This window comes from Aspergillus stella-maris, assembly GCF_047715825.1.
Source record: "Aspergillus stella-maris strain CBS 113639 unplaced genomic scaffold BDV14scaffold_97, whole genome shotgun sequence".
In the NCBI taxonomy this organism is placed as follows: Eukaryota; Fungi; Ascomycota; class Eurotiomycetes; order Eurotiales; family Aspergillaceae; genus Aspergillus; species Aspergillus stella-maris.
Window position 1 is genome coordinate 54168 of NW_027396891.1, and position 21843 is coordinate 76010.

The 21843-nt window shown below is 51.1% G+C and overlaps 9 protein-coding genes across 9 annotated transcripts; 5 read left to right on the forward strand and 4 right to left on the reverse strand.

Annotated features, from left to right (window-relative positions):
- Positions 1–32: 32 nt before the first annotated feature.
- On the forward strand, positions 33–1409 carry trm8 (tRNA (guanine46-N7)-methyltransferase). The gene is made up of 3 exons (XM_073766745.1): positions 33–268; positions 364–551; positions 632–1409. The coding sequence occupies exons 1-3, from the start codon at positions 111–113 to the stop codon at positions 1351–1353; spliced, it is 1068 nt and encodes a 355-aa protein (XP_073622612.1). The 5' UTR covers positions 33–110; the 3' UTR covers positions 1354–1409.
- Positions 1410–1517: 108 nt separating this feature from the next.
- Positions 1518–4374, reverse strand: BDV14DRAFT_160109 (LIM domain protein). Its single transcript, XM_073766746.1, has 3 exons — positions 4153–4374; positions 2096–4002; positions 1518–2045 (listed from the first exon to the last, which is right to left on the reverse strand). The coding sequence occupies exons 1-3, from the start codon at positions 4250–4252 to the stop codon at positions 1683–1685; spliced, it is 2370 nt and encodes a 789-aa protein (XP_073622613.1). The 5' UTR covers positions 4253–4374; the 3' UTR covers positions 1518–1682.
- A 559-nt stretch (positions 4375–4933) lies between these two features.
- On the forward strand, positions 4934–7234 carry BDV14DRAFT_184271 (MCT family MFS transporter). The gene is made up of 2 exons (XM_073770483.1): positions 4934–5678; positions 5730–7234. The coding sequence occupies exons 1-2, from the start codon at positions 5454–5456 to the stop codon at positions 7020–7022; spliced, it is 1518 nt and encodes a 505-aa protein (XP_073622614.1). The 5' UTR covers positions 4934–5453; the 3' UTR covers positions 7023–7234.
- On the reverse strand, positions 7220–8730 carry BDV14DRAFT_193602 (kinase-like domain-containing protein; the record flags this gene model as incomplete). Its single annotated transcript, XM_073771804.1, has 7 exons — positions 7220–7311; positions 7379–7547; positions 7608–7719; positions 7815–8001; positions 8076–8425; positions 8482–8640; positions 8675–8730. The coding sequence occupies 7 exons, from the start codon at positions 8728–8730 to the stop codon at positions 7220–7222; spliced, it is 1125 nt and encodes a 374-aa protein (XP_073622615.1).
- Positions 8731–8804: 74 nt separating this feature from the next.
- On the reverse strand, positions 8805–12104 carry BDV14DRAFT_184274 (exosome catalytic subunit DIS3). The gene is made up of 2 exons (XM_073770484.1): positions 11874–12104; positions 8805–11817 (listed from the first exon to the last, which is right to left on the reverse strand). The coding sequence occupies exons 1-2, from the start codon at positions 12067–12069 to the stop codon at positions 8921–8923; spliced, it is 3093 nt and encodes a 1030-aa protein (XP_073622616.1). The 5' UTR covers positions 12070–12104; the 3' UTR covers positions 8805–8920.
- Positions 12105–12210: 106 nt separating this feature from the next.
- On the forward strand, positions 12211–13564 carry BDV14DRAFT_160133 (carbon-nitrogen hydrolase family protein). The gene is made up of 5 exons (XM_073766747.1): positions 12211–12321; positions 12397–12489; positions 12550–12833; positions 12887–12965; positions 13028–13564. The coding sequence occupies exons 1-5, from the start codon at positions 12310–12312 to the stop codon at positions 13382–13384; spliced, it is 825 nt and encodes a 274-aa protein (XP_073622617.1). The 5' UTR covers positions 12211–12309; the 3' UTR covers positions 13385–13564.
- A 187-nt stretch (positions 13565–13751) lies between these two features.
- On the reverse strand, positions 13752–14182 carry BDV14DRAFT_205479 (uncharacterized protein; the record flags this gene model as incomplete). Its single annotated transcript, XM_073774739.1, has 2 exons — positions 13752–13830; positions 13923–14182. 2 exons carry the CDS (start codon positions 14180–14182, stop codon positions 13752–13754), a joined length of 339 nt encoding a protein of 112 aa, XP_073622618.1.
- A 408-nt stretch (positions 14183–14590) lies between these two features.
- BDV14DRAFT_160160 (bifunctional ATP-dependent DNA helicase/ssDNA endodeoxyribonuclease DNA2) lies at positions 14591–16554 on the forward strand. Its single transcript, XM_073766748.1, has 2 exons — positions 14591–14677; positions 14744–16554. The coding sequence occupies exon 2, from the start codon at positions 14817–14819 to the stop codon at positions 16425–16427; it is 1611 nt and encodes a 536-aa protein (XP_073622619.1). The 5' UTR covers positions 14591–14677; positions 14744–14816; the 3' UTR covers positions 16428–16554.
- A 4304-nt stretch (positions 16555–20858) lies between these two features.
- Positions 20859–21832, forward strand: BDV14DRAFT_184285 (hemerythrin domain-containing protein). The gene is made up of 2 exons (XM_073770485.1): positions 20859–21394; positions 21460–21832. Exons 1-2 carry the CDS (start codon positions 21062–21064, stop codon positions 21802–21804), a joined length of 678 nt encoding a protein of 225 aa, XP_073622620.1. The 5' UTR covers positions 20859–21061; the 3' UTR covers positions 21805–21832.
- Positions 21833–21843: the final 11 nt, after the last annotated feature.

Sequence of the window (21843 nt, forward strand, 5' to 3'; positions counted from 1 at the left end):
CGCCGCCTCGAAAAAAATTCCGCTAACAACCTCAACTGCATCAACTCGCCGAACTCCATTCGCACCCTCTCGCCCTCGCCAACCCCTACACTTCCCATAGAAATCCCACAATGGGCGCCACAGCAAAGAAACAAAAGCGCGAAGAATTCCGCAAAAAGGCCGCGGCCGCAAACTCCGCAGAAGTGGCAGGCACATTCAAGCTCCCGCAGAAGAAGTACTACCGGCAGCGCGCACACGCGAATCCGTTTTCAGACCATGCGTTGAACTAGTATGTCTCTCCCATCCCTCATCGAAGGCTCTGTTCTGTAATGCAAGTGGATTGAGAATTTGAAATGGCTAACTAACATCTCTTTTATTGTGCAGCCCCCTCAGTCCAGCACACATGGACTGGGCCAGCCACTTCCCCGCCTTCCTGAACCCAGACCCTAAGCAGACGAATGCAGCCGGTGCAAGGAGATTACTCAAGGATGTGGAGGTTGTTGATATCGGGTGTGGATTTGGTGGGTTGCTTGTTGGGCTTGCGCCTGTTTTGCCTGATACGCTTATGGTTGGTATGTTTTCACCTTTACCAGCACCCGGAATATAAAGATAGTCGATCCAGAACGGATACTGATGGTTATTGTTATTCCAGGCATGGAAATACGCGTCCAGGTAACCGAATACTTAACGAACCGCATCTCCGCGCTCCGCGCCCAACAAGCTCACCTCCTCGCTACATCGTCATCCTCATCTGCCTCAACGCCAATCCCTACTGCTACACCAACCCCCGCGACCGACTCACCTGCCCCCTCAACAACAACGCAAGACACCCCCGACGACGCCGAATCCTTCCCAACAACGCTAATCCCAGGCGGGTATCAAAATATCACCGCGATCCGCGCCAACACGATGAAATTCCTCCCCAACTTCTTCGGCAAGGCCCAGCTCTCCAAGATCTTCATCTGCTTCCCAGACCCGCATTTCAAAGCTAGGAAGCATAAAGCGCGTATTGTGAGCGAGACGTTGAATGCGGAGTATGCGTTTGCGTTGAGGGAGGGCGGGCTGCTCTATACGATTACGGATGTCGAGGAGTATCATTATTGGATTTTAAGGCATTTCGGGTATGGGGATGGTTCTGCGCCTGCGTTTGCGTCTGGGGAGGGAGAGGATGAGAAAATGGAAGGGGTTGATGGTGGAGAGGTGAGGGGGGGGTCGTCGGAGTTGTTTGAGCGGGTGCCTGAGGAGGAGTTGGAGAGGGATGAGTGTGTCAGGGTTATGAAGGAGGCGACGGAGGAGGGGAAGAAGGTTGCGAGGAACAAGGGAAATAAGTATGTTGCTGTCTTTAGGAGGAAGGCGAACCCGGAGTGGGTGTGATTTGGTGACCCTTGAAGTGCAATTGTCGTTGTTATATATGGAGTTCGACTGGGTTTCTTAGATTTTTTTTTATTTTTATTCGATTTCATATTTCCAGGAAGGTACACCTTGTCAATCTAACACCAAGATCATGGACAAAAAGCACAAAGCCCAACCAATGTCATGAGATCGTGGAGCCCGCTTGCAATGCGTATATAACCAAGGTGTAAATGCGTAGAGAGATAGAAAAAATTCAAGAAGGAACGACAAACAATGAACGCTATGCACATGTCCAACCCATATGATTTCGTGTTCAAGTGCTCCATATTGGCAAGCTGAAATGGCAGTAATCATGAATCTCGAACCTCAACATCACCGCGTGAAAGCCAGGCTCGAGGCGAGGACTTCAGTCGAATGCCTTCGCATCGCTCACAAACGGCCAGTTGGACCGGTCCGCCGATGATGCGGCCTTTGGCTGTCCGTTTGGGTTCACCCTCCTTGACGAAATACCTACCCTCAGGACCAAATCCGTCACCGCACTCATGGCATTTAAAGCAATCATCGTGCCATTTACCGCCGACTGCAGTGATCACAACATCATCGAGTACAGGCTTCTTGCACCCGGCGCAATTAGGCGCAGTTCTGCGGGAGTGGCAGTTGAGACACCAAGCATAACCATCCTTTTCAACAAAGGGAGTGTTGGAATTAAAGGGCTGTGGCTGTTAGAATCAGAACTCAAACGAGATACTTTTGAGGTACTTACATCACCACACTCGGCGCAGAAGAAGTGACCAACGTGCCATTCGGCTCCGCAGGCGACGACCACTTCTCCTTCAATCGGTGTTTTGCAGCTCTTGCATCTTGGACTGAATAGTTCGTGAAAGTCCAGGTGACAGTAGAATCTCGGACACTGATCCTCTTCACCTGCAGATGGATCTGCGAGTCGTTTGTCACGTTTTGCCTCTGGTTCTTGGTAAAACGCCACGCATTCTAACGCAGTATGGCAGTGCGAGCAGGTGAAACACTCCGGATGAAAGCGTGTTCCCGCTGCGGTAACAACTTTTCCAGAAATAGGCAGCGTGCATATCTCACATGTTGCAGTGGGAACGCCGGCACGAGAGTAAGTGGACATCCAGCGGTCCTGAGATGGCATAAATCTCCTGAGCCCAGAAGTGGGTCTCGTACGGTCCTTGGAGGGGGAGGTTGTTGGCGGTTTCTGTGGTGTAGGTTTGCTTGCCTTGGAAGGGCTCATCTCAGCTATGGTCGGCTCCTTCTCATCTGGCAGATTAATGACGGGGATGGCGGGCGGTTCAGATATTTGAATAGCAGGAGGCGACGGATCACGCTCAGGAACCTGTACTTCCGGTATTTCCCTCTTCGGGGGGCTTTGGGCTTCGGTAGGTTTCCAGGTCGGATCGAAACTGACGATGGGACGACCAGTGCGGTCACTCACCGCAGTTGGCATGGGGAGCTTTGAGCTACGGTCAGACCTCCTCTTGCTCGTCGCTGCCCTAATGTCGTCGCTTCGGAGTTCAATGCCATCTTTGGTCGGAACAGCTGCGGCATTTTCTGGACCAGCAGGCGGAGGAGACGGCGCATTGGTCTTGTATTCAGCATTCCTCGACTGAGTAGGCGGGTTCTTATGAAGCTCAAACCGAGAAAGCTTGTCAACAAATGGGATGCTCCCGAGCCGCCCAGGTAGAGGTCGAGATCCTTGAGGAAGTGCATTGCGAGGTTTTGATCGAAGCGCCGAAGAGTCAGACTTCGAAAATGGAGAGCGTTCGTCATCGTTGCGTTCCGGCTCCTCGTAAATCTGGTCTTTCGGGTTTCTGAAAATGCCTTTGGATGGGTCATTGTTTACCCCCACAAGCCCCAGCCCATGTTCCCCCTTCGGCTGTTCTTGATCCAGCGCGAAGTTCACTTTCAGGTTCTTCTTTGGGATGCCACTTCTTCTGTGCACAGGACTTGGTTCGCCAAGTTCAGGGTCTGCTTCTGGTGCTTTCTTGGCCCCGTGGTCGCGGAATGAAAGGCGATGGCCTTCACGCCATGATCTCCGAAAAGGACTGCGACTTCCATGCGAAGGATTCGGTTCTTCGACGTTGTCGTGTGCTTTGTTCACATCTGGGTTGCGGTACGGCGCATAAGGGTTCTTGAACTGCAGACCGGGATTTTGGTGCATCCAAACTAGCTCGGTCGCCTCATCTTGCGCATCTTCATGGACACGAGCCTCATCGTCAAGTTCCATTCCTTGCAACGCATTGCGTAGAGATCTGGCCTCCTCCCGCTCCACCCGTCGTTGAGGACTTTCTTGGTAGCTCGCTGGTTTGGAAGTTGGGGAGAAACGAGAAAAGGCTTGACTGGGAGAGACATTCTTGCGAAGCGGAACAATCCTAGGCTCTTGGACTAACGGCCGACCGGTTGAGCTGCCCACAGAACTGCGTAATGAGACCGGCCTGTGATTTGACAGAGCACTGGTGGCTCGGGGACGTTCGATTTCGTCTCGCGGAGCTGCTGGGGGCGTTTCCGAGCGCCCATACATTGACATCGCGGATGTAGCTCGTGGTGGAAGATCGTGTCGAGGCTTCGAAGGTGAGTCTGTTTGGTTCGGCAATGGTCGAGAACCACCAGGCCTTGTCGGTCGATTTGAACGCAAGTCTCTCAGATAGGTCGCTGAAAGAACACCGGGGCATTCATTAGCATGAATAGCAGAACAAGCAAGAAAGAGCAAATTACGAAGTCAAATGAAGCTCAAACTCGTACAGCGTCAACAGCATCGAAAGCACGCAGAATGCCAAGACTCGGCCAGCAATGCAGACTCACCGATCTGATCGTTCGACATATATGAGGGGCCGGGCGGAGTAACCTTGCGCTGAGGGTCTTTGCCCTTGTTCTGCGGATGAAAAGGCGACCTGTGGATCATCTTGAATGAAGATCGATGCGCTTATATAGCATGACAGTAGGAAAGAATAGAACGAGTATGAAATGAGAGAGTCCGAGCGGGACGAGTGGTGTCGGTCTGGGAGATGTTGGCAGTCTGGCGATGAGTGAGTAGACCAGAAGGGCCAATGAGCGTCGAGCAGGTGGCTGGGAGAGAAGAGCGTGGAAAGAGAAGGTGGAAACAGGCGCAAAAGAACGTGGGTCAGACTCGAACTGTGAGGAGTTGTCTCAGTAAGAAATGAGGTTGGGAAAATGGAAGGAAAGTGAAGCTGTAGGGTTGCCAACGACAGAGAGTAAACACTGGGATGCCTCGGGAGACTGAAGAGGGACGGCGGGAGCTATGGCCACCAAAACACAAACACTGCAAACACCAGAGGGGTTGCTAAGCCCGCGCCGGCATTCTCGGTCTCCACTGCGGTCTAGATAGTAGATATGCTTCTATATCTCCGACAGAGGTGCTTCATTCTGAGTCTTTCTGGTGTATACTTGAAAAAGACAAAATAGGGGAAGTACAGCTCTCCAGTCGATACCGCTCTGAAGATTGATTGCAATGTCCCCCCTGACCCGAAACGGCTTAGCGCACTAGCCGAGGGATTGCCTCCATGTCTTTCACATCTCTCAGCTTGCAAGTGTCTTCTTGCTGATACTATGGAACTCGCTGGTAATCCGTTATTAGCAGCCAATATGCACCGCTTGAGCATATTACTCACAAATTGACTATCGCTTCCATCGCTTCAGCCGGTTCATTCGCTTCTCCAACTATATAGAGAAGCTTCTCCGCAGAGGTTACGGTAATCGGCACGAATGCCGGCTACCCATGGATCGTGTATGGGCCTGAGCCAACCTTACCCCAACTCCCCAAGCTCGCCCCAAAAGGGCCGGCGCCGGGTGCCAATGGCAATCCAACAGCCGGATATTCAAGATGGTTTAAATCAGCTTGGTTAGGGTCCTCGATATTTTTTCCAGCCCAATTTATGTCGCAGCGTCGCCACTTGGTTCTCTGCTCTTTCCAACACACTTTTTTTGCTCCATCATACCTACCGTATACATAACCTCATATGCGCTGACTGCTTTCCTCATTTGCTGTCAAATGTTCTCCAGTGATCTGAAACGACCCTGCGCATGTTGAAAGCTTGACCGTGACTTTTCCAGTTCTTGTGCCTCGGCTATCTACGCCAACACTTATGGCAGATAATGCTCCCATTGACATAATACGCTCCCGCGATTATGATGATAATCTACGTCCACAAGACTCTACAAAAGAGGAGGGCCCCGAGAGTATAGAGCCCGAGCGAGCTGCGGCTGTTGACAAGATATCCGGAGATGACCTACCGCCGGATGGTGGCTACGGCTGGGTTTGCGTTGCCAGCGTCTTTTGGCTCAATGCCCACACCTGGGGAATCAACAGCGTGGGTGAAACCTAATTTGGTCCGTGGGATGGGAAAAGCTAATGTCTGTAGAGCTACGGCGTGTTCCTGTCTCACTACCTTAACAACAACGTATTTCCCAATACCACGCCACTCATGTACGCTTTCACCGGCGGCCTGAGCATATCCTGTGCCCTCCTCGTTGCGCCTTTGGCTACATACCTCATACACGTTTTCGGGACCCGTTTAGTCCTGAATCTGGGTGTCTTCTTCGAAACACTGAGTCTGATCGGAGCCTCTTTCGTCAAGGAACGATGGCAGTTGTTTCTCAGTCAGGGCGTCTGCTTCGGTTTCGGCATGGGATTCTTATTTGTTGGCAGTGTTGGAATCACACCACAATGGTTCCATCGACGACGAGGTCTCGCTATGGGCATCAATTCTGCCGGCTCCGGTCTAGGAGGACTGATCTACTCTTTGGCAGTTGGAGCGATCATACCGCGGCTAGGGCTCAGCTGGGCATTCCGAATATTAGGGATAATTGCATGCGTCGTGAACCTAGTATGTGCGAACCTACTTCGAGACCGCAATAAAGCCGTTGGAAGCCGTTTCCAGGCTTTTCACCTTCCACTACTCAAGCTCCCGGAGTTCCTTCTGTTTCTTGCTTGGGGTGTCCTCTCCATGCTCGGCTATGTCGCCATCCTTTTCAGCATGTCCAGCTTTGCCATTTCCGTCGGCCTTTCGGCTCACCAAGCCAGTATCATCAGTGCCCTACTCAATCTCGGTCAAGGGATAGGGCGACCTTTTGTGGGCATGTTTAGCGACAAACTAGGCCGCATCAACATCGCTTCTTTCCTGACATTTCTTTGCGGGGTCTTCTGTCTACTGATATGGGTTTTCGCCCGTAGCATGGGTCTCGTATCTTTCTTTTCGGTTCTTGTCGGAACGGTAGCAGGCACATACTGGGCTACCGTTGCACCGGTACTTGCCGAAATCATCGGCTTGAAAGACCTACCTGGAGGCCTCAGTATCACCTGGCTTGTCCTAGTGGCACCGACCACCGTTGCCGAACCGATCGCACTTCTACTGCGAGACAACGCTTCAATTGATTGGGTCTATCTGCATGTTCAACTATTTACGGGCTTCATGTATATCGGGGCCGGCGTGTGTTTGTGGATTGTCCGAGGATGGAAGGTAGGAGAGAACATCCGGCTCAAACAGGAGCCAGCTGCAGCCTCCGTATCTACAGATAGAAAGAGTGAAGGTGGTGCTCTTGAAGGGTCCAATGACGACTGTCAGGGAACACCCTCTGTCCAGTTGTCTGCAAAAAGAACACTTTGGTATCCGCATACACTTATCCGCAGGATGGTGTCACCTAGGAAGGTATAAGGTCCTGTTCATGATACAGTCTAGATACACCCCTCATAGGTCAACTCTAAACCATGACACTGTACTTGGCTCTACCCAGCTCCGATCCCTCCTTGCCTGCCTACAGACGAAGCCATTCATGCCGCAACAGCTCAACCGCGGATCAACCTCAAGCATACCCCCCACAAAATCAATAAACACAAACACTTCAGCCTCGCTCACATCAGCTGGCCTAAGAAACGTTTCGTTTTGCCGTTAAGTAGGCGCTCGAGACTCGTAGGCTTTAGACATGGAATTCGGTGGAGGGTTCCTAAGTACATAGGCCTCGTTAGAACAATGATGAGATAGATTAGTAGTAGGTATACTGAATTGCTCACCCTCCTCGTCAAAGAAATACCTCGCGCGCTTCCCCGTCTTGATAAAATCCCGCGGAAATGCACTAAGGACCTCTATGATCCTCGCAAGTCGATCGCCTTCAGCAGTCCAGGTTCCATGCTGAGATGCTTCGCCGGAGAATAGGACGAATCCTTGGACGAGCTCTACGAGCTGGTGCAGGGTACAGGTTAGAGCTCATAAATGGATCAGGATTGGTGTCGGTGTCCTTACAATGCACCCCAGACTCCATGAAACGCATGTGTTCCACGGCGCACCGATTGTCACCTCGGTAGCTCTCAGCGCCGGCGGCTGGATTAGCCCTGACTCGGAGAGGTTGTGAGTTCTCTAGGATGCTGTTGGTATAAGTAAGTGGGAAGCCAGTCAGTCTTGTTATCTTGCGTTCATGGTTTTGGGGTAGATAGGTAGATAGGTACATACCGACGCCGGAGTCGATTACTCGAAGATGGATATCTGATAAGCGGCGTGGTAATGGCCTCTCGGAGAGGTATTGCATTACCGCTAGATTGAGGGTCTGTCGAAGTTCGCACGGGGACGTCCGATTGGTAGTTCTGTATAGTTTCTTCCGGATCTTGCTGCTCCAGGAGGATATTCGTGGGCTTCAAATCTGATCTCATGGAGCAGGAATTAGCAATAAGTAAAGCGGATTATCTTTATCCTTAAGCGTAGGTGTTCACATACCAGTATGAATAACACCAACCTCCTCGTGTAAAAAGTCTAGTGCTAAGAGAAGCTGTCTCGCAATAACCTTCACAGCTCTCACAGGCAACCTCCCATCTAAAAATTGGACCGTCTGGAAGCCTAAATGATACCCCAGTACATCGAAAGCAAAACAAACATGGTCCCCGATGGGGCCCGTATGCGTGAACTGATCCAGACGATGGGACACATGGTGAGAACCTCGATGGGAGCTCTGACTAAATATCTCCGAGGCTTTCGAGAGAATCTCGCTTTCGAAGATATCTTTGCTGCTATCGCTATCGCTGTAGCTGTCTGCCCGAAGGATTTTGAGAGCTACATATTTCTTGTGTCTAGGAGGTGGTTTGTGAGTAGAATGAATGGGAATAGAACGACAAGACAAACATACACAGAGTCTCTAGCTAGCCAAACGGTGGAGTACTGTCCGTATCCGAGTTTCCGTAGGATGGTGGATTGTCCGCTGTTGTATGTGTCGCTTAGGTGGACTCGATGGAAGCCGCCGGGTTGGTAGTAGTCTGGCTCTTCTTCGACTTTGATTGAGTAAGCCCTGGCTTTCCCGCGGGTTGAGATTGCTAGGAGACCTTGAAGCCCATGCTGGAGATCGCAGTCGAAGAGGTATTGTTCTCAGGGAGCTCATGTCAACGAGCATAGGCGATTACCTACAGTACTTGATTTAAGGCGCGGTCTTACATGCAGGGGGCCTAACTGATCTTATCTTTCCCTTCTTATCGGGCCATGGCTCTAGGAATATGCAAGTCAACATGAGAAAGGTATATACTCCGTACCTGAGTCGTAAAACAGTCGATTCTATCTCACCCTAATATATCCTATTTTTTACCGTTGAGAATCAAGATCCTGACTCTTCTCTTACCAACACCTCGTCCACTCTCCTCCTTCACAGAACTAACATTTACCTTAACCCTCTCGAAAAGCTCAACCATCCTTCCACCAGTCTCTTTGCCCTTATCAGAGACCTTGAGAGTATACTCCTCCGGATCAAAGTCGCTCTCGCGCCTCGTCACAAGTTCCCTCCTCTCCTCAACCGTCCTAAGCGCCTGGTCACCAGACAGGACAAAGTCATCTAGACGAACAACACCCTCAATGCCAAACCGCGGGACAAAGACCACGACACCGTTCTCGAAGACGCGCATCACGTATCCATCTTCTTCGATACCGCTGTCGACGCCGTCCGCGGCAAGTTTCTCGCTGCGGGCCTTCAGCGCTTGACCGACATAGTACCCTATGCTTGCGCGGCCGGCATGCTGTGCGTTGCGGTGGCGGTAATTGATATTGCGAGAGATATCCTCGAGGCGGTTGCGCGTGATGGATCCTTCGATGGTTGCGCGGCCGTCTTCACCTTCGTAGTTGATTGCTGCCGCGAGTTGGCGGTGGACGAGAAGATCAGCGTACCGACGGATCGGGGACGTGAAATGCGTGTAGATGGGCGAGGCAAGACCATAATGACGGAACTCAGATTCAGCATGGGCACCTGCACAGAAGTATTCGGCGGATGTCATGCAGCGGGTAGCGAGGATACGGACGAGGGTGTTAAAGAAGGGGTTTTGGGCGTCAACGCAGCGGTCTAGCGAGTCGGCCAGAGCGCCAGAGCTAGATACGTCGAGGGTCATGTCGCGCTTTTTGGTGAGCTGGCTGATGAGGTCTTCAAAGTTCTGAGGCGGTGGCGTGGCGTGGCGACGGAGCATGGCAGTTTGAGGGAAAGTATCGTAGATTTTGGAGGCGACGGTGATGTTGGCGTGAAGCATGAACTCTTCAACGAGGCTGTTTGTCGAGAGCATGGCCTTTGTCTTGACGTCTGCTAGGGGGTCGCCAACTTCATCGTTGTCCGCTTCGATGCGAACTTCGGGGGATGCGAGGTTCAAGGCTCCTGCGTCCATGCGTTTTTGGCGGAGGATCTTGGAGAGATGAAGGAGTGTGCGCATGCTTTCCGTCAGGTCATCTTGCTTTGAAGGGTCGTCGATTCTGAGCTGTGCTTGTTCGTAGCTGAAGGCTTCACGAGATCGAATGACAGATTTGGTGAAATCGGCAGAGACAACTTCTGCGTCCGGTGTCATCTCCCACAAGACTGAAAAGGCATATCGCTCGACATATGGCTTGAGAGAGCAAAGGTCGGTTCCGAGAAGGTGAGGAAGCATGTCAATACGCTTATCGACCAAGTATACTGTGGTACCACGAACGCTAGCCTCGAGGTCCATAGCGTTGTTAGGCTTCACGAAATGAGAAACATCCGCAATGTGGACACCGACTTCGAAGTTGCCGTTCGGCAGCTTTCGTGCATGGAGGGCATCGTCAATATCTTGACAGCCCGGGGGGTCAATACTGCAGATGAGGAGATCCCGAAGATCCCTGCGCCCCTTCCATCCAACATGATCCTTGCTTTCTGGTACCCGCCAGTCATGTCCCTCTGAAGGAAGACAGTCCAAGACTGACTTCGGGAAAGGCTTGTACTGGACATCGTACTCGAGCAGCAAAGCCTCTGTCTCGGCTCCCTTCGTCTCTAGCTCTCCCAGTGACCGGATGAAATGCCCAGTAGGATATCTAGAGTCGCGGTTCCAGGCATCAATTGTGACCAGGATTCTCTGACCCAGGAGCTCTGTAGCCTGTCGGGTTCTAACTCGGATCTTGGGAACTTTCTTTTCCATAGGAAGGACAAATACGTTCTGTTGTCGTCGACCGGTAGTCTGAGAGCCTGTAGAGGTAGAATCAACGGTTCCGACGTATTGGCGCCAATTGCGCTTCACGACACCGACAACCTTTGCTGTTGGTTGCGGGCGCCCCTCCAGGTTCTTTCCATGCGCTTGTCTGACCTCGTCTTGTAGCGCGCGGCGTTCTTTCTCGGTTACTACAGCTTCATTGTCTTCGCCCTCAGGGTTGTCGTTCTTGGTGACGGTCTCCTCGTCCACGATCTTAGTCGATGGGGACTTCCACTGATCTTTAGGCAGGACTTCAACCACGACAATGTCTCCAGAGATAGCTCGGTTGCTGTTGTGGCGGCCCATGATGATAAGCGGCTTGTCAAACGCAGCAACCTTGATTTGTCCTTCAAGATAGTTGTATGGCGAGACATTGAACACTCCTTGGTGTAGGTTGCCGGCCCTCAATCCTGTCATCATCTTCGACATTGAGTAGTACTCTGGGTAGAAGAGTTCTCCTCGAGCTTCCTTTGCCTCCCTCGCTTCTCTAGACTCGTTGATCATATCGAGCAATCTATCCGCGTCCTCCAGGCCGTTGACATAGTTCTCTAGCGACAGAGCCGTCACGTCTTCCTCCTTAGCCTTGCGCAGGTTCTCCTTATCATCCGTGATGACCACGATTGTCGGAACGCTCTTCTCTTTCTTGCTCTTTGTAACTGCGCGCAAATGGTCCTGGTACCATATCGCCACAACTCTCACGGCTCGATCGTTTCTATCGTTTATCGATTCGTCTTGACCTCTCCGAACGTGAGTCTCGAGGCGGAACTCGTTAAAGAAGAGATAGAAGCGTTTCTCGTCGGTCTTGATCAGGGCGAGCAGGCGGTTGTAGAGCGGAAGAGACTGGTTCTTCAACTCTTCCAGAACTGTTTGTAAGATGATCACATCGTAGAAGGCCCCTGTATGTTCAAAAAGGTCCATGCCATTCAAAAGCGCATTCGTATCGGGGACGATGTAGTGTCCGCGGGGAAAGGCCTTCGTGCCTGCGGGCTGCTCGGAGAGGACGAACGGTACAACTACAACACCGTCAGGTTAATCGAGAGATTCGGGGTAGCTCATAGACATCACTCACTGTTCCCATTCGCATCCGTCGGGGCGACTGATGGGCAGACTGTGCATAATCGCGACGAGCAAGGAATGTCCTGTCGTAGGTAGAGCTCGCGAACGATTTTTTGAACCTTTCCACTTTTTGTCGACCGAACAAAGACTTTGCTGGTGACATTCGCAGTGGAAGGATCTGCAGAGAAGTCGCGCCTGAGACTCTTCATCTTGCTCTGCTATAAGATGAGTCGTGAAAGCAGAGCTGGTTGTTGTAATCGCAAGCCTTCGGTGCGGGCGGCGATAATCTGATAATTCCGCAGTCTCGAAGGGCCATCCGAAATAGGAAACTCTCCCGCCGCTCCATCCATCACCATTATCACCTCAGGCCCCAACCTATGACGTGACGGGGCCGTGTACATTGACCATTATTCCTACGGTATCTTCAACTTGTCAACTTGCGAATCAGTATGGCCATCGCAGTTAGTACAGCTCTTTTATCAAATTTCCCGTCTTCGCCTACTAGAACTCATAGCAACTCAACTAACCTCTGATAGGCCGTGGGGCAACTATGCTCAACCGCCAGCATCTCCGGCAACCTGGCACAATGCCGGGTGCTTGTACGGAAAGCAGCTGAAGCTGGCGCAAAGGTGTGACTTGTACGACCTTGTGTCTACAACCTCTTTTTGACCGAGCCCACGTGATACTAGGCACTTTTCCTCCCAGAGGCTGCGGACTATATCGGGTCATCTCCGGCAGAGACGATAGGGCTGGCTCGTCCAGTACAGGAGAGTGAATTTGTCCTAGGTCTTCAGCGCGAGGCTCGGGATGCCAACCTGCATATCAACGTTGGGATCCACGAGCCTGCTGCTAAGGAAAAGGTGAAGAACATTCTGATATGGATCGATAACAAAGGTGACATCACGCAACGATATCAGAAGATTCATCTATTTGATGTAGACATCAAGGGAGGGCCTGTGCTCAAGGAAAGCGCGTGAGTCATGATTCAGTGTCTGCTAGGATACTCTTACTGAATGTCGTATCCAGGAGTGTTGAGAAGGGTAACGAGATACTTCCTCCATTCGATACAGTAGTTGGACGAGTCGGCCTGTCCATTTGTTTCGATGTACGCATATCTTTCTAACCCGTCCATATGGTGTTCTTGAAGATGCTCATACAACACTACAGCTACGATTTCCTGAGATCAGCTTGGCGCTCAAGCGCCAGAATGCTCAGATCATCACCTATCCATCTGCCTTTACAGTGCCCACAGGGAGAGCGCATTGGGAAACGCTTCTTCGGGCCAGGGCTATCGAGACGCAATCTTACGTGATAGCCGCCGCGCAGGCTGGTCCTCACAATGAGAAAAGACGGAGTCACGGCCATTCTATGATTGTCAACCCGTGGGGAGAAGTTGTGGCTAAGCTTGGTGATGAGTACGAGGAGCCACAAATCGCCATCGCGGACATTGACCTGGATCTTTTGGAAAAGGTCAGGCGTGAGATGCCGCTGCTTAGAAGAACAGACATATACCCAGAGATATAGAAGGCGCTTAGATTATGCAAATGATGCGCATAGCTTTTCATAGAGCATGTTGAACCTTACGATCTCTGCCATGTTTAAGTTGGCAAGCTCTCAAGTGCCAAATGGTGTCTATAAGTAGATATCTCTTTTCTTTCATTTCAAAGCCCTCTGAAGCAAAGCGTGAGAGTGACAGTTCATGATACAGTAGGTCAAGATGCGCGCAGAAAATAAGCGAAAAGGAAAAGCGAATGATATCAGACAGCCCACACCACCATAGTACGACGAAAAGCGCATCTTTACCAGGATTGGTGCGGCGAGTCAGCCGACCAGAATCATCTTTTCAGGTCACTCTATGTACATAGTACAACAAAAAGGGCGGTATCACAATTTACTTGCGCTGAGGGTCCTCAAGGATGCCTTCAGCTTCCAGTCTCCGTCGGGCCTCCTCAAGAGCCCATGTTTGTATCCTATAAGCTGGGTCAGTATCACTAAGTCTAACATTGGGAGGGCGAGCATAAGATCTTGGAATGATCGCGACAGTTCATGTGGGGAGACATACGAGGTGTCAGGCTTGAAGACGTATGCAACTCCGGCAACGAGCAAGCTGCCAATGAATCCGTAGTACCAGATGTTCTCCCAGCCCTCCTTCACGTACTTCTGGCCGGGCTTGACACCGAAGAGGTATCCAGTCGGGGGGTCGTAGTGGTCACCGTGGTCGGCGGCGCGGAGGTTGCTTCGCGTGGAGAAGCCCTGGATGTTCTGAGGGCTGCGACGAATGCAGCGGGCGCGAAGCGCATGTGTCATTGGACGGACAGTCATCTTGAATATGTGAAGGCTGCTGTGTACTTGAAAACCGGGGACAGGCTGTGGCGGTTAAGGACCCCTGTCAGATAAAGGTCGGCGGACTGGCGGAAAATGAGTCGGTCGACGACTGGATTCGTTCTTTTCGAGGGGGTGAGAGGAGATGGCCCAATTGATGAACCCCAAGGGAGGAGACTCGGTTGTTGGGGTCGCAAGGAATGACTTGTAGAGGGGTGACGAGATGAGCCGGTGTGATGTTCAGAAGCCGCAAAACGCCGATGGAGCAATGCGGCTAGGCCGAATCGGGAATATCGTGCTGCCGCCTTTCTGCCTTATCACTCAGGCCAAAAGTAACGTTTCTGCCTGAGGAACATAGTGCTAAACGCGTCGACGCGTCCAGAGTCCAGACTGGACCAATCTGTGATGGTCGTGCCCCTACCCCGGCCTTGGGTTGTACATACGAGTTGTGCCAACGATAGCGTTACTTCTCTTCTTCCTGACCAGACTTGCTTGGTAAGAGCTCATCACAGTCACTGGATTCTTGATGCATTCATCTGACATTCATCATTGTTGAAACAGACCCTGTTTAGTCGTATCCTCCTCGAAATGCCCTGCAGCTGTTTTCTTGCGGGGAACCAGCGTCAACATCAACATGTATAACGTGTACAAAGAGCCCATTCCAGCATCTGCTGCTTCCCGATCGAAACTCGATACATTCCGCTTCAAAAACAATCCTCAGACCACGCCTGAGAAGAATTCCCCGAAGAAATCCCCGCAGAAAGGACATACCAACAAAGAAAATCAAACATCATGGTTGAATGGAGTGGTGAAACAGGATGAACCGAGAGCAGAGAGCCAGCAACCCGCGCCAGAAACGACAGAAGCCAAATCCATCAAAGAATGCCCTCAAACACCCGGTAACAGGTTACCTCTTGCAGACCTCATTGGCAACGCAGAGGATGCGTTCAGCCGGGCTCCTGTTGGACAAGAATTTACGCCAGAGGACTATGTTATCTGGCAGCATGCACCTCCTAGCTCGAACCAGAGTGCTCAAACACCCGCAACGCAAAGCAAAAAGCGCCGCCACAGCTCGTCTCCCAGCAGTTCTCCTCTAGCCGGCTCTAGAGGAGCGCAGAAAGGAGCCTTCGACTTCGAAACCATTCAAACATTGCTCAAGACACCGCAGAATGATCTCGCTACCGAGTTGTGGAATGAATATGTCGCCAAAACCACAGCAAACGCATCAGACCTCCAACAGCCTCGCTTTGCCAATATCTTATCATCCTCTCCACATACACCCGGCTCGGCGAGGACAGGGCAGGACTCCTCAGGGCTACGACGATCTATCAGTTGCAATGCCGAGTGGCCCAGCTCTAAGGCGAAGAGGAGAAAGATTGGGGAAAGTCCCCCTAAAGGGCGTGCTATATTCTCGAGAACGAGAAGCAACATTCTGGTACCAAGAGACCTCAAGGCATCCGGCTTCAGCTCGCTAGTCAAAGAAATGGAGAGAAGCCTCAAGAAGGCGCCTGCCAATCAACCTGAGCCATCAAAGGTTGCCCCTGCCACAGTGCATAGCAATTCGCGGCGAAGTCGATCAGCATCTCCATTGGAAAGTAAGTTCATCAAGCCTACGGCTAGGATGACAAGTCCGCTCAAGGGCACGCACAATACCTCACATGTTTCCACAAACCAAAAACCTCTCCAGGAGTCATCTTCTGATTATGGAGGTGATGACCTCGACGATGATTTCTTCGGAATAGCAGATTCCTCGATGGACCCGTTTGTGGAACCAACGCGGCCCAACAAAAAGTCCTCGGACACAACTACAGATTATGGAAGTGCTCTTGCTTCGAATGGAATTGAGCATTCATTTGGCTATAAAAGTCATGATATGCATCCCCATAATAACAAAGTGCCGAACAAGCCCGGGGATAGCTTTGATGCCGATGATTTTGACGCCGATGAGTTTGACGACGGCTTTGATGAATTTGCAGAAGATATCGATCAGCTTGTTGCGGGCTATGATCAAACCCCTAGTCAGAAGGGCCCAAGAACTATTCAACAATTACCAACTTCAAAGTTCCCGCCCAACCATGATCGCATGCGACAGTCCACCGCAGGTGCAGGTGGACTGCAGGATGATACCAAAGAACAGCTAATGACTTCAAGTGATGAGTTTGACGATGACGACTTTGATATGGACTGCTTGGACCAGCCCATAGCACAAGGTGAAGATAGTCCTCATGACGTTCGTTTTTCTTAGTGGATATACCATAGATGTTCGCTAAGTACTATATGAATAGAAATCTAGAAGCCGCAAGGCTATCAAACGCTACTTGATCGTGGATGTTGCCGAGTCAACTTATACTACACAAAGGGGACGCGTTCAGCCAGAGAAGGTTTGCAGTCTGCTATCCAAAAGGTCTTATGTACGCAGCTAACCATGTAAAAGGTCCTTTCAGTGCAAGACGAAGTTACCAAACGTAAGAAGGTCGTTGTGCTTCGGGAATCCTGGTTCGACAGTCCGTGCGATAAAGATCACTATGTACACTTGATTGGCGACTTCGACATGACCGGTCATTGCATCGTCAATGACGCACAGAATATGATCGTGATTCACCCCGACCACCTCATATCAGCGACGGTCATAGCAGACTCGATCAGCTGTCAACGGCGAGCGGTGCTCCAGGACCGCATCAAGAGAACATCTGACCTCGGAAAGCCTGTGGTATTCGGCAACATATTTCATGAAGTCTTCCAGGAGGCTATGAAATTGAACCAGTGGGACACGGCATCCTTGAGAGCCTTGATTGAGGGTGTTACAGTTCAGCATGTCGAGGAGCTATATCTGATTCATATGACGCTCAACGAGGCTGTTGACCATGTGATGGCGCGGATTCCAGGCATTCAGCGCTGGGCAGAGCTTTTTCTCCGCCTTAAGCCAGGTGTAAGTGCAAGTGACTATCTAGGCGTTTTTTCCTTGCTAATGAGAGTTAGCCACAATCGTTTGTCGAGGATAGAAACAGTTCAAAACTGAAACTCAGTGTCAACAAACTTCTGGAGGTCGAGGAGCACATCTGGTCACCAATGTATGGCCTCAAGGGCAACATCGACGCCACGGTTCAGGTTGCTTGCAACGAGGGCGATGGCGACAAGAATCTGATTGTACCTCTTGAGCTGAAAACCGGCAATAAGGAGACGAACCAAGCTCATCGAGCTCAGACGGCACTATACACCTTGCTGCTTTCTGATCGATATGGTAAGCAGTACCTTCGTTCACTTCTTGCATAATGTTGGTTGACTCACATGTCTTCTAGATGTGGAGGTTACCTTTGGCCTATTATACTACCTTGAGACATCGAAGATTATGCGAATCCGAGGTATACGCCATGAGCTACTGCACATGGTTCAAGAACGCAACCGGGTGGCCGGATATGTACGGCAAAGATCGCACCTACCGCCGATGATCAAAAGGCCATCGATGTGCAACCGCTGCTACTCCAAGACGGCCTGTTTCATCTACCACAAACTAATCGATAACGGAGATGGCGAGACCAGCGGTCTTGGAGATGAGTTTGTGAATGCAATGAAACACTTGACTGCAGCGCACTGTGACTTCTTTCAAAAGTGGGACGACCTTCTTACCAAGGAAGAGACAAGTATGATGAGGTTTAAAAGGGAGCTGTGGACCCTCCTCAGCCACGAGCGAGAAGCCCTTGGGCGCTGCTTTGGCAGTATCATCATTGAGCCTGGAACGTCTTGCGAGGATAAGGACGGAACGAAGATCAACCGATACCGTTACACGTTCATAAAGAAGCAACACTCACCTACCTTCTCATTTGCCGAATCACAAATAACCGTTGGAGAGCCGATAGTCATTTCGGACGAGAATGGTCACTTTGCTTTGGCAAATGGATATGTGGTTCATGTGAGCCCTAGGCGCATTACTGTTGCCGTCGATCGAAGGCTTCACAATGCCAGGACAAGGGCAAGTGGATTCGATGTTCAGACAAACCAATCCTTTAAAGGCATTATGGAGATTACCGACGGCAGTGCTCCTTCCACTGCGTCTCCATTTGAGCCGGAGGAGGAAACCCTCTATCGGCTGGACAAAGATGAGTTCAGCAACGGGATGGCTATTGTTCGAAGCAACCTCGTCGCCATGATGGAGAAGGATCTGTTCCAGGCCGGAAAGTTGAGAAGGTTGATCATTGAAGGGGTTCCGCCATCCTTTGCGCCGAATGTTCCTGAATTAGCTGAATTGGACAAGGCTGGCCTGAACGTTGACCAGAAAAAGGCAATCAACAAGGTTATGAGCGCCCAGGACTATGCACTTGTGCTGGGAATGCCGGGAACAGGAAAGACAACGACTATTGCTCACATTCTCCGAGCTCTTGTTGCACAAGGCAAGAGTGTTCTGTTGACCTCGTACACCCACACTGCAGTCGACAATATCCTGTTGAAAATCCGAGACGACAATATGCGTATCCTGCGCATTGGAGCGGCTGCTAAGGTACATCCTGAAGTCTCTCAATTCGCTGATCTCGCAGCCACCCCCAAGGAAACAATCGAAGAACTCCAGGCGGCATACGAGGACTCCCAGGTTGTCGCAACTACATGTCTTGGAGTTGGGCACCACATATTCAATACTCGCGTCTTTGATTACTGCATCGTGGATGAAGCCTCCCAAATAACACTGCCAGTGTGTCTGGGACCTATCCGAATGGCGAAGACGTTTATTCTCGTCGGGGACCACTACCAGCTTCCTCCATTGGTGCAGAACAAGGAGGCGCAAGCAGGTGGTCTTGACGTTAGTCTATTCAAACTGCTTTCCGACACCCACCCTTCATCCGTCGTGAACCTTGAACATCAGTATCGGATGTGCGAGGACGTCATGCTCCTCTCAAACAATCTGATATACTCTGGTCGTTTGAAATGTGGCACCCCAGAGGTCGCTGCGCGCTCCCTAGAACTTCCCAAGCCTGGCGGCCTCAAGCAGCACCACCTAAGCGGCTTCTCCCAAGCCACCAAAAGCCGTCAACTGTGCTTGGGCACAGGTCAGGGTCGCTGTTGGCTCCGCGATCTGGTCGACCCTTCTGCCAAAACCTACCTCGTCAACACAGATACCCTCGCGCAGCCCGCTCGCGATGTTGCCAACGGCTCACGAATTGTCAACCTAACTGAAGCGACGCTCTGCACGCAGCTCGTGGAAGCCTTCATCTCAAGCGGCATCAACCCGCGCAGCATCGGTGTGATTACTTTCTACCGCAGTCAACTCTCTCTCCTCAAGCAGAATCTCCGCCACCATCTCCCTGAACTCGAAATGCACACCGCCGATAAATTCCAAGGTCGCGACAAGGAAGTTATCGTCCTCAGCTGTGTCCGAAATAATGAAGAGAACTACGTCGGCGACTTGTTAAGCGACTGGCGCCGCGTCAACGTCGCCTTCACGCGAGCCCGCACCAAGCTTCTCGTCCTAGGCAGCAAGAACACCCTTCGAAACGGAAACGAGCTTCTCGGCAAGTACGTGAATCTTGTCGAGCAGCGAGGCTGGGTCTATGACTTGCCGAAGAACGCCATAGAAGATCACATCTTCGACGAGGTCCCGCTGTCAACCTATGATCGGTTCACGCCCAGTCCCAAGAAGAGCCCGGCGACCGTGAAGAAGAGCAAACCTGTTACTCGCAACCCACTGAGCCCCGTTCAGGAGCGCTCGGGCCTCAAGAAGCCTGCGAAGAAGGGCATGAAGCTACTGAGCGGGCAGAAGATCTTGGGTAATAGGCCTGTGCTGCAGGATGTTGTTAATGATCTTGTTGGGTGATTGAGGCTTCTTTTATTACTTTTCTCTGTCTTTGTTTTGATTTTTACTTTTGCCTTTGCTATTGCATGTATCGGTGTGGCGTTGAGACTTTTCATGTGTCTTCTGGGATATCCATAGGTTGATCAATTTGGTGATATTGGGCATTGGTAAAGCACCCCTTATATTGGAAGGCACTGCTTGGTTTATTGGGTACCTTAGGTAGCATATGATAGCTTACGAAACAGTCATATACCACGGATTATTATTGTTGAACATTATTTGTTTTGGCAAAGATTGTATAATATGCCCGTGACCACATTCAGAGCCAGACTGAACTAGGACAAGTAGAACAAGCCAAATACAGACACGCCTTACCCGGGCGGAACCTTGCACCTTCCATAATGGGGCGGAGGATGGCTCCTTCCTTCCCTGTTCATTATTGTCGTCGGTTGCTCCTTCCAGCAATGGATGCCCCAACAGTAACCCCTTCCTTTCTTGATTCCGAGGTTAGGAGTCGTGCCTTCCCCAATAGCAATACCTAGCTGGTCGCGCCTTCCCGCGTCAATCCTTCGCTCTTGTTTACAGTACAGAGTACACCGTCCGTACCAGACACTTTGCCGGCAGTATACCCACGTCCCGGCCAACAGATGCAGAGACGCCTTGATTCGATGAGAACAGAACCCGCCAATAGAAGCAGATTGATCCAATCGACCCCATGTACAGACCATGTCACGGTGATGCAGATGCACTAGGTAGCGCTGGACTGGACCGCCAACATCTTGTTCCTTGATCAATCCTGTAATTGTCGGCCTTTAATTGGTGCCTGTGTTGAATTCAGGGTCCAGCGCATAATGACGTTGATTAACACCTCAACCCTGACTGGCCAACGCCAACCTCATCGCTCTGACAGAACAATGATATAGTTACAAGTAGTCAAACATCTAACTTTATTCCTCAATCACATCAGCTGGTCTTTACCACACACATCACCATGACGCCTAGCATCAACACTCCACAAGTTGCCATAGCCCTGTCCATTCCACATTCCATCAAGTAGCACCACATGTATTCCCCAACACCACCCAGCCCAATCCAACATGACCACTCTCCTCACCTATTCACTCCGCTCCTCAGCAAAAAGGTTCAGGCCTGTACTCCCTACTTATTACCGCTGTATATCCCAAACCCCCATCGCCATGGCGCCCCGCATCATCGACGCCATCAAAGAAGACCACCGCGAGATAGAAGACTACTACAACAAGATCCTGTCCGCAGGCACAGACAAGGAGAAAACCCAATGGCAGAACCAATTCACCTGGGAACTCGCCCGGCACTCCATCGGCGAGGAACTCGTCGTTTACCCGGTCTTCGAGAAGAATGTTCCCAATGGCCGCGCTATGGCTGATAAGGACCGACAGGAGCATCAGGGGGTACTTACCTATGCTTGCCCACTTACACTTCGTCCCAACCCTAAACCAGTCTAACAGAGTACCAGGTAAAAGAAAAACTTAAAACCTTCCAAAACATGAAACCCTCCGACTCCAACTTCGAGTCTACACTAAAATCCCTCATGTCCGAGCTCTCGACACACATCCAAGAAGAAGAGAGCGAAGACCTCCCCAAACTCGAGGACGCCATTTCCGAGGCTGAGAGCGAGAATCTGTCCAAGTCGTTTGGCCGCACCAAGATGTTTGTGCCTAGTCGCTCGCACCCCAGTGCGCCTGATAAGCCGCCTTACGAGACGGCCGTTGGGCTTCTGGCGGCGCCCATTGATCATCTGGCTGATTTGTTCCGCTCTTGGCCGCATACTTCTGGGATGCCGAATCCTTCTACTAAGTAGGTATGGGTTTAAGTTATTTGTATGTAGTGAATGGAAGAT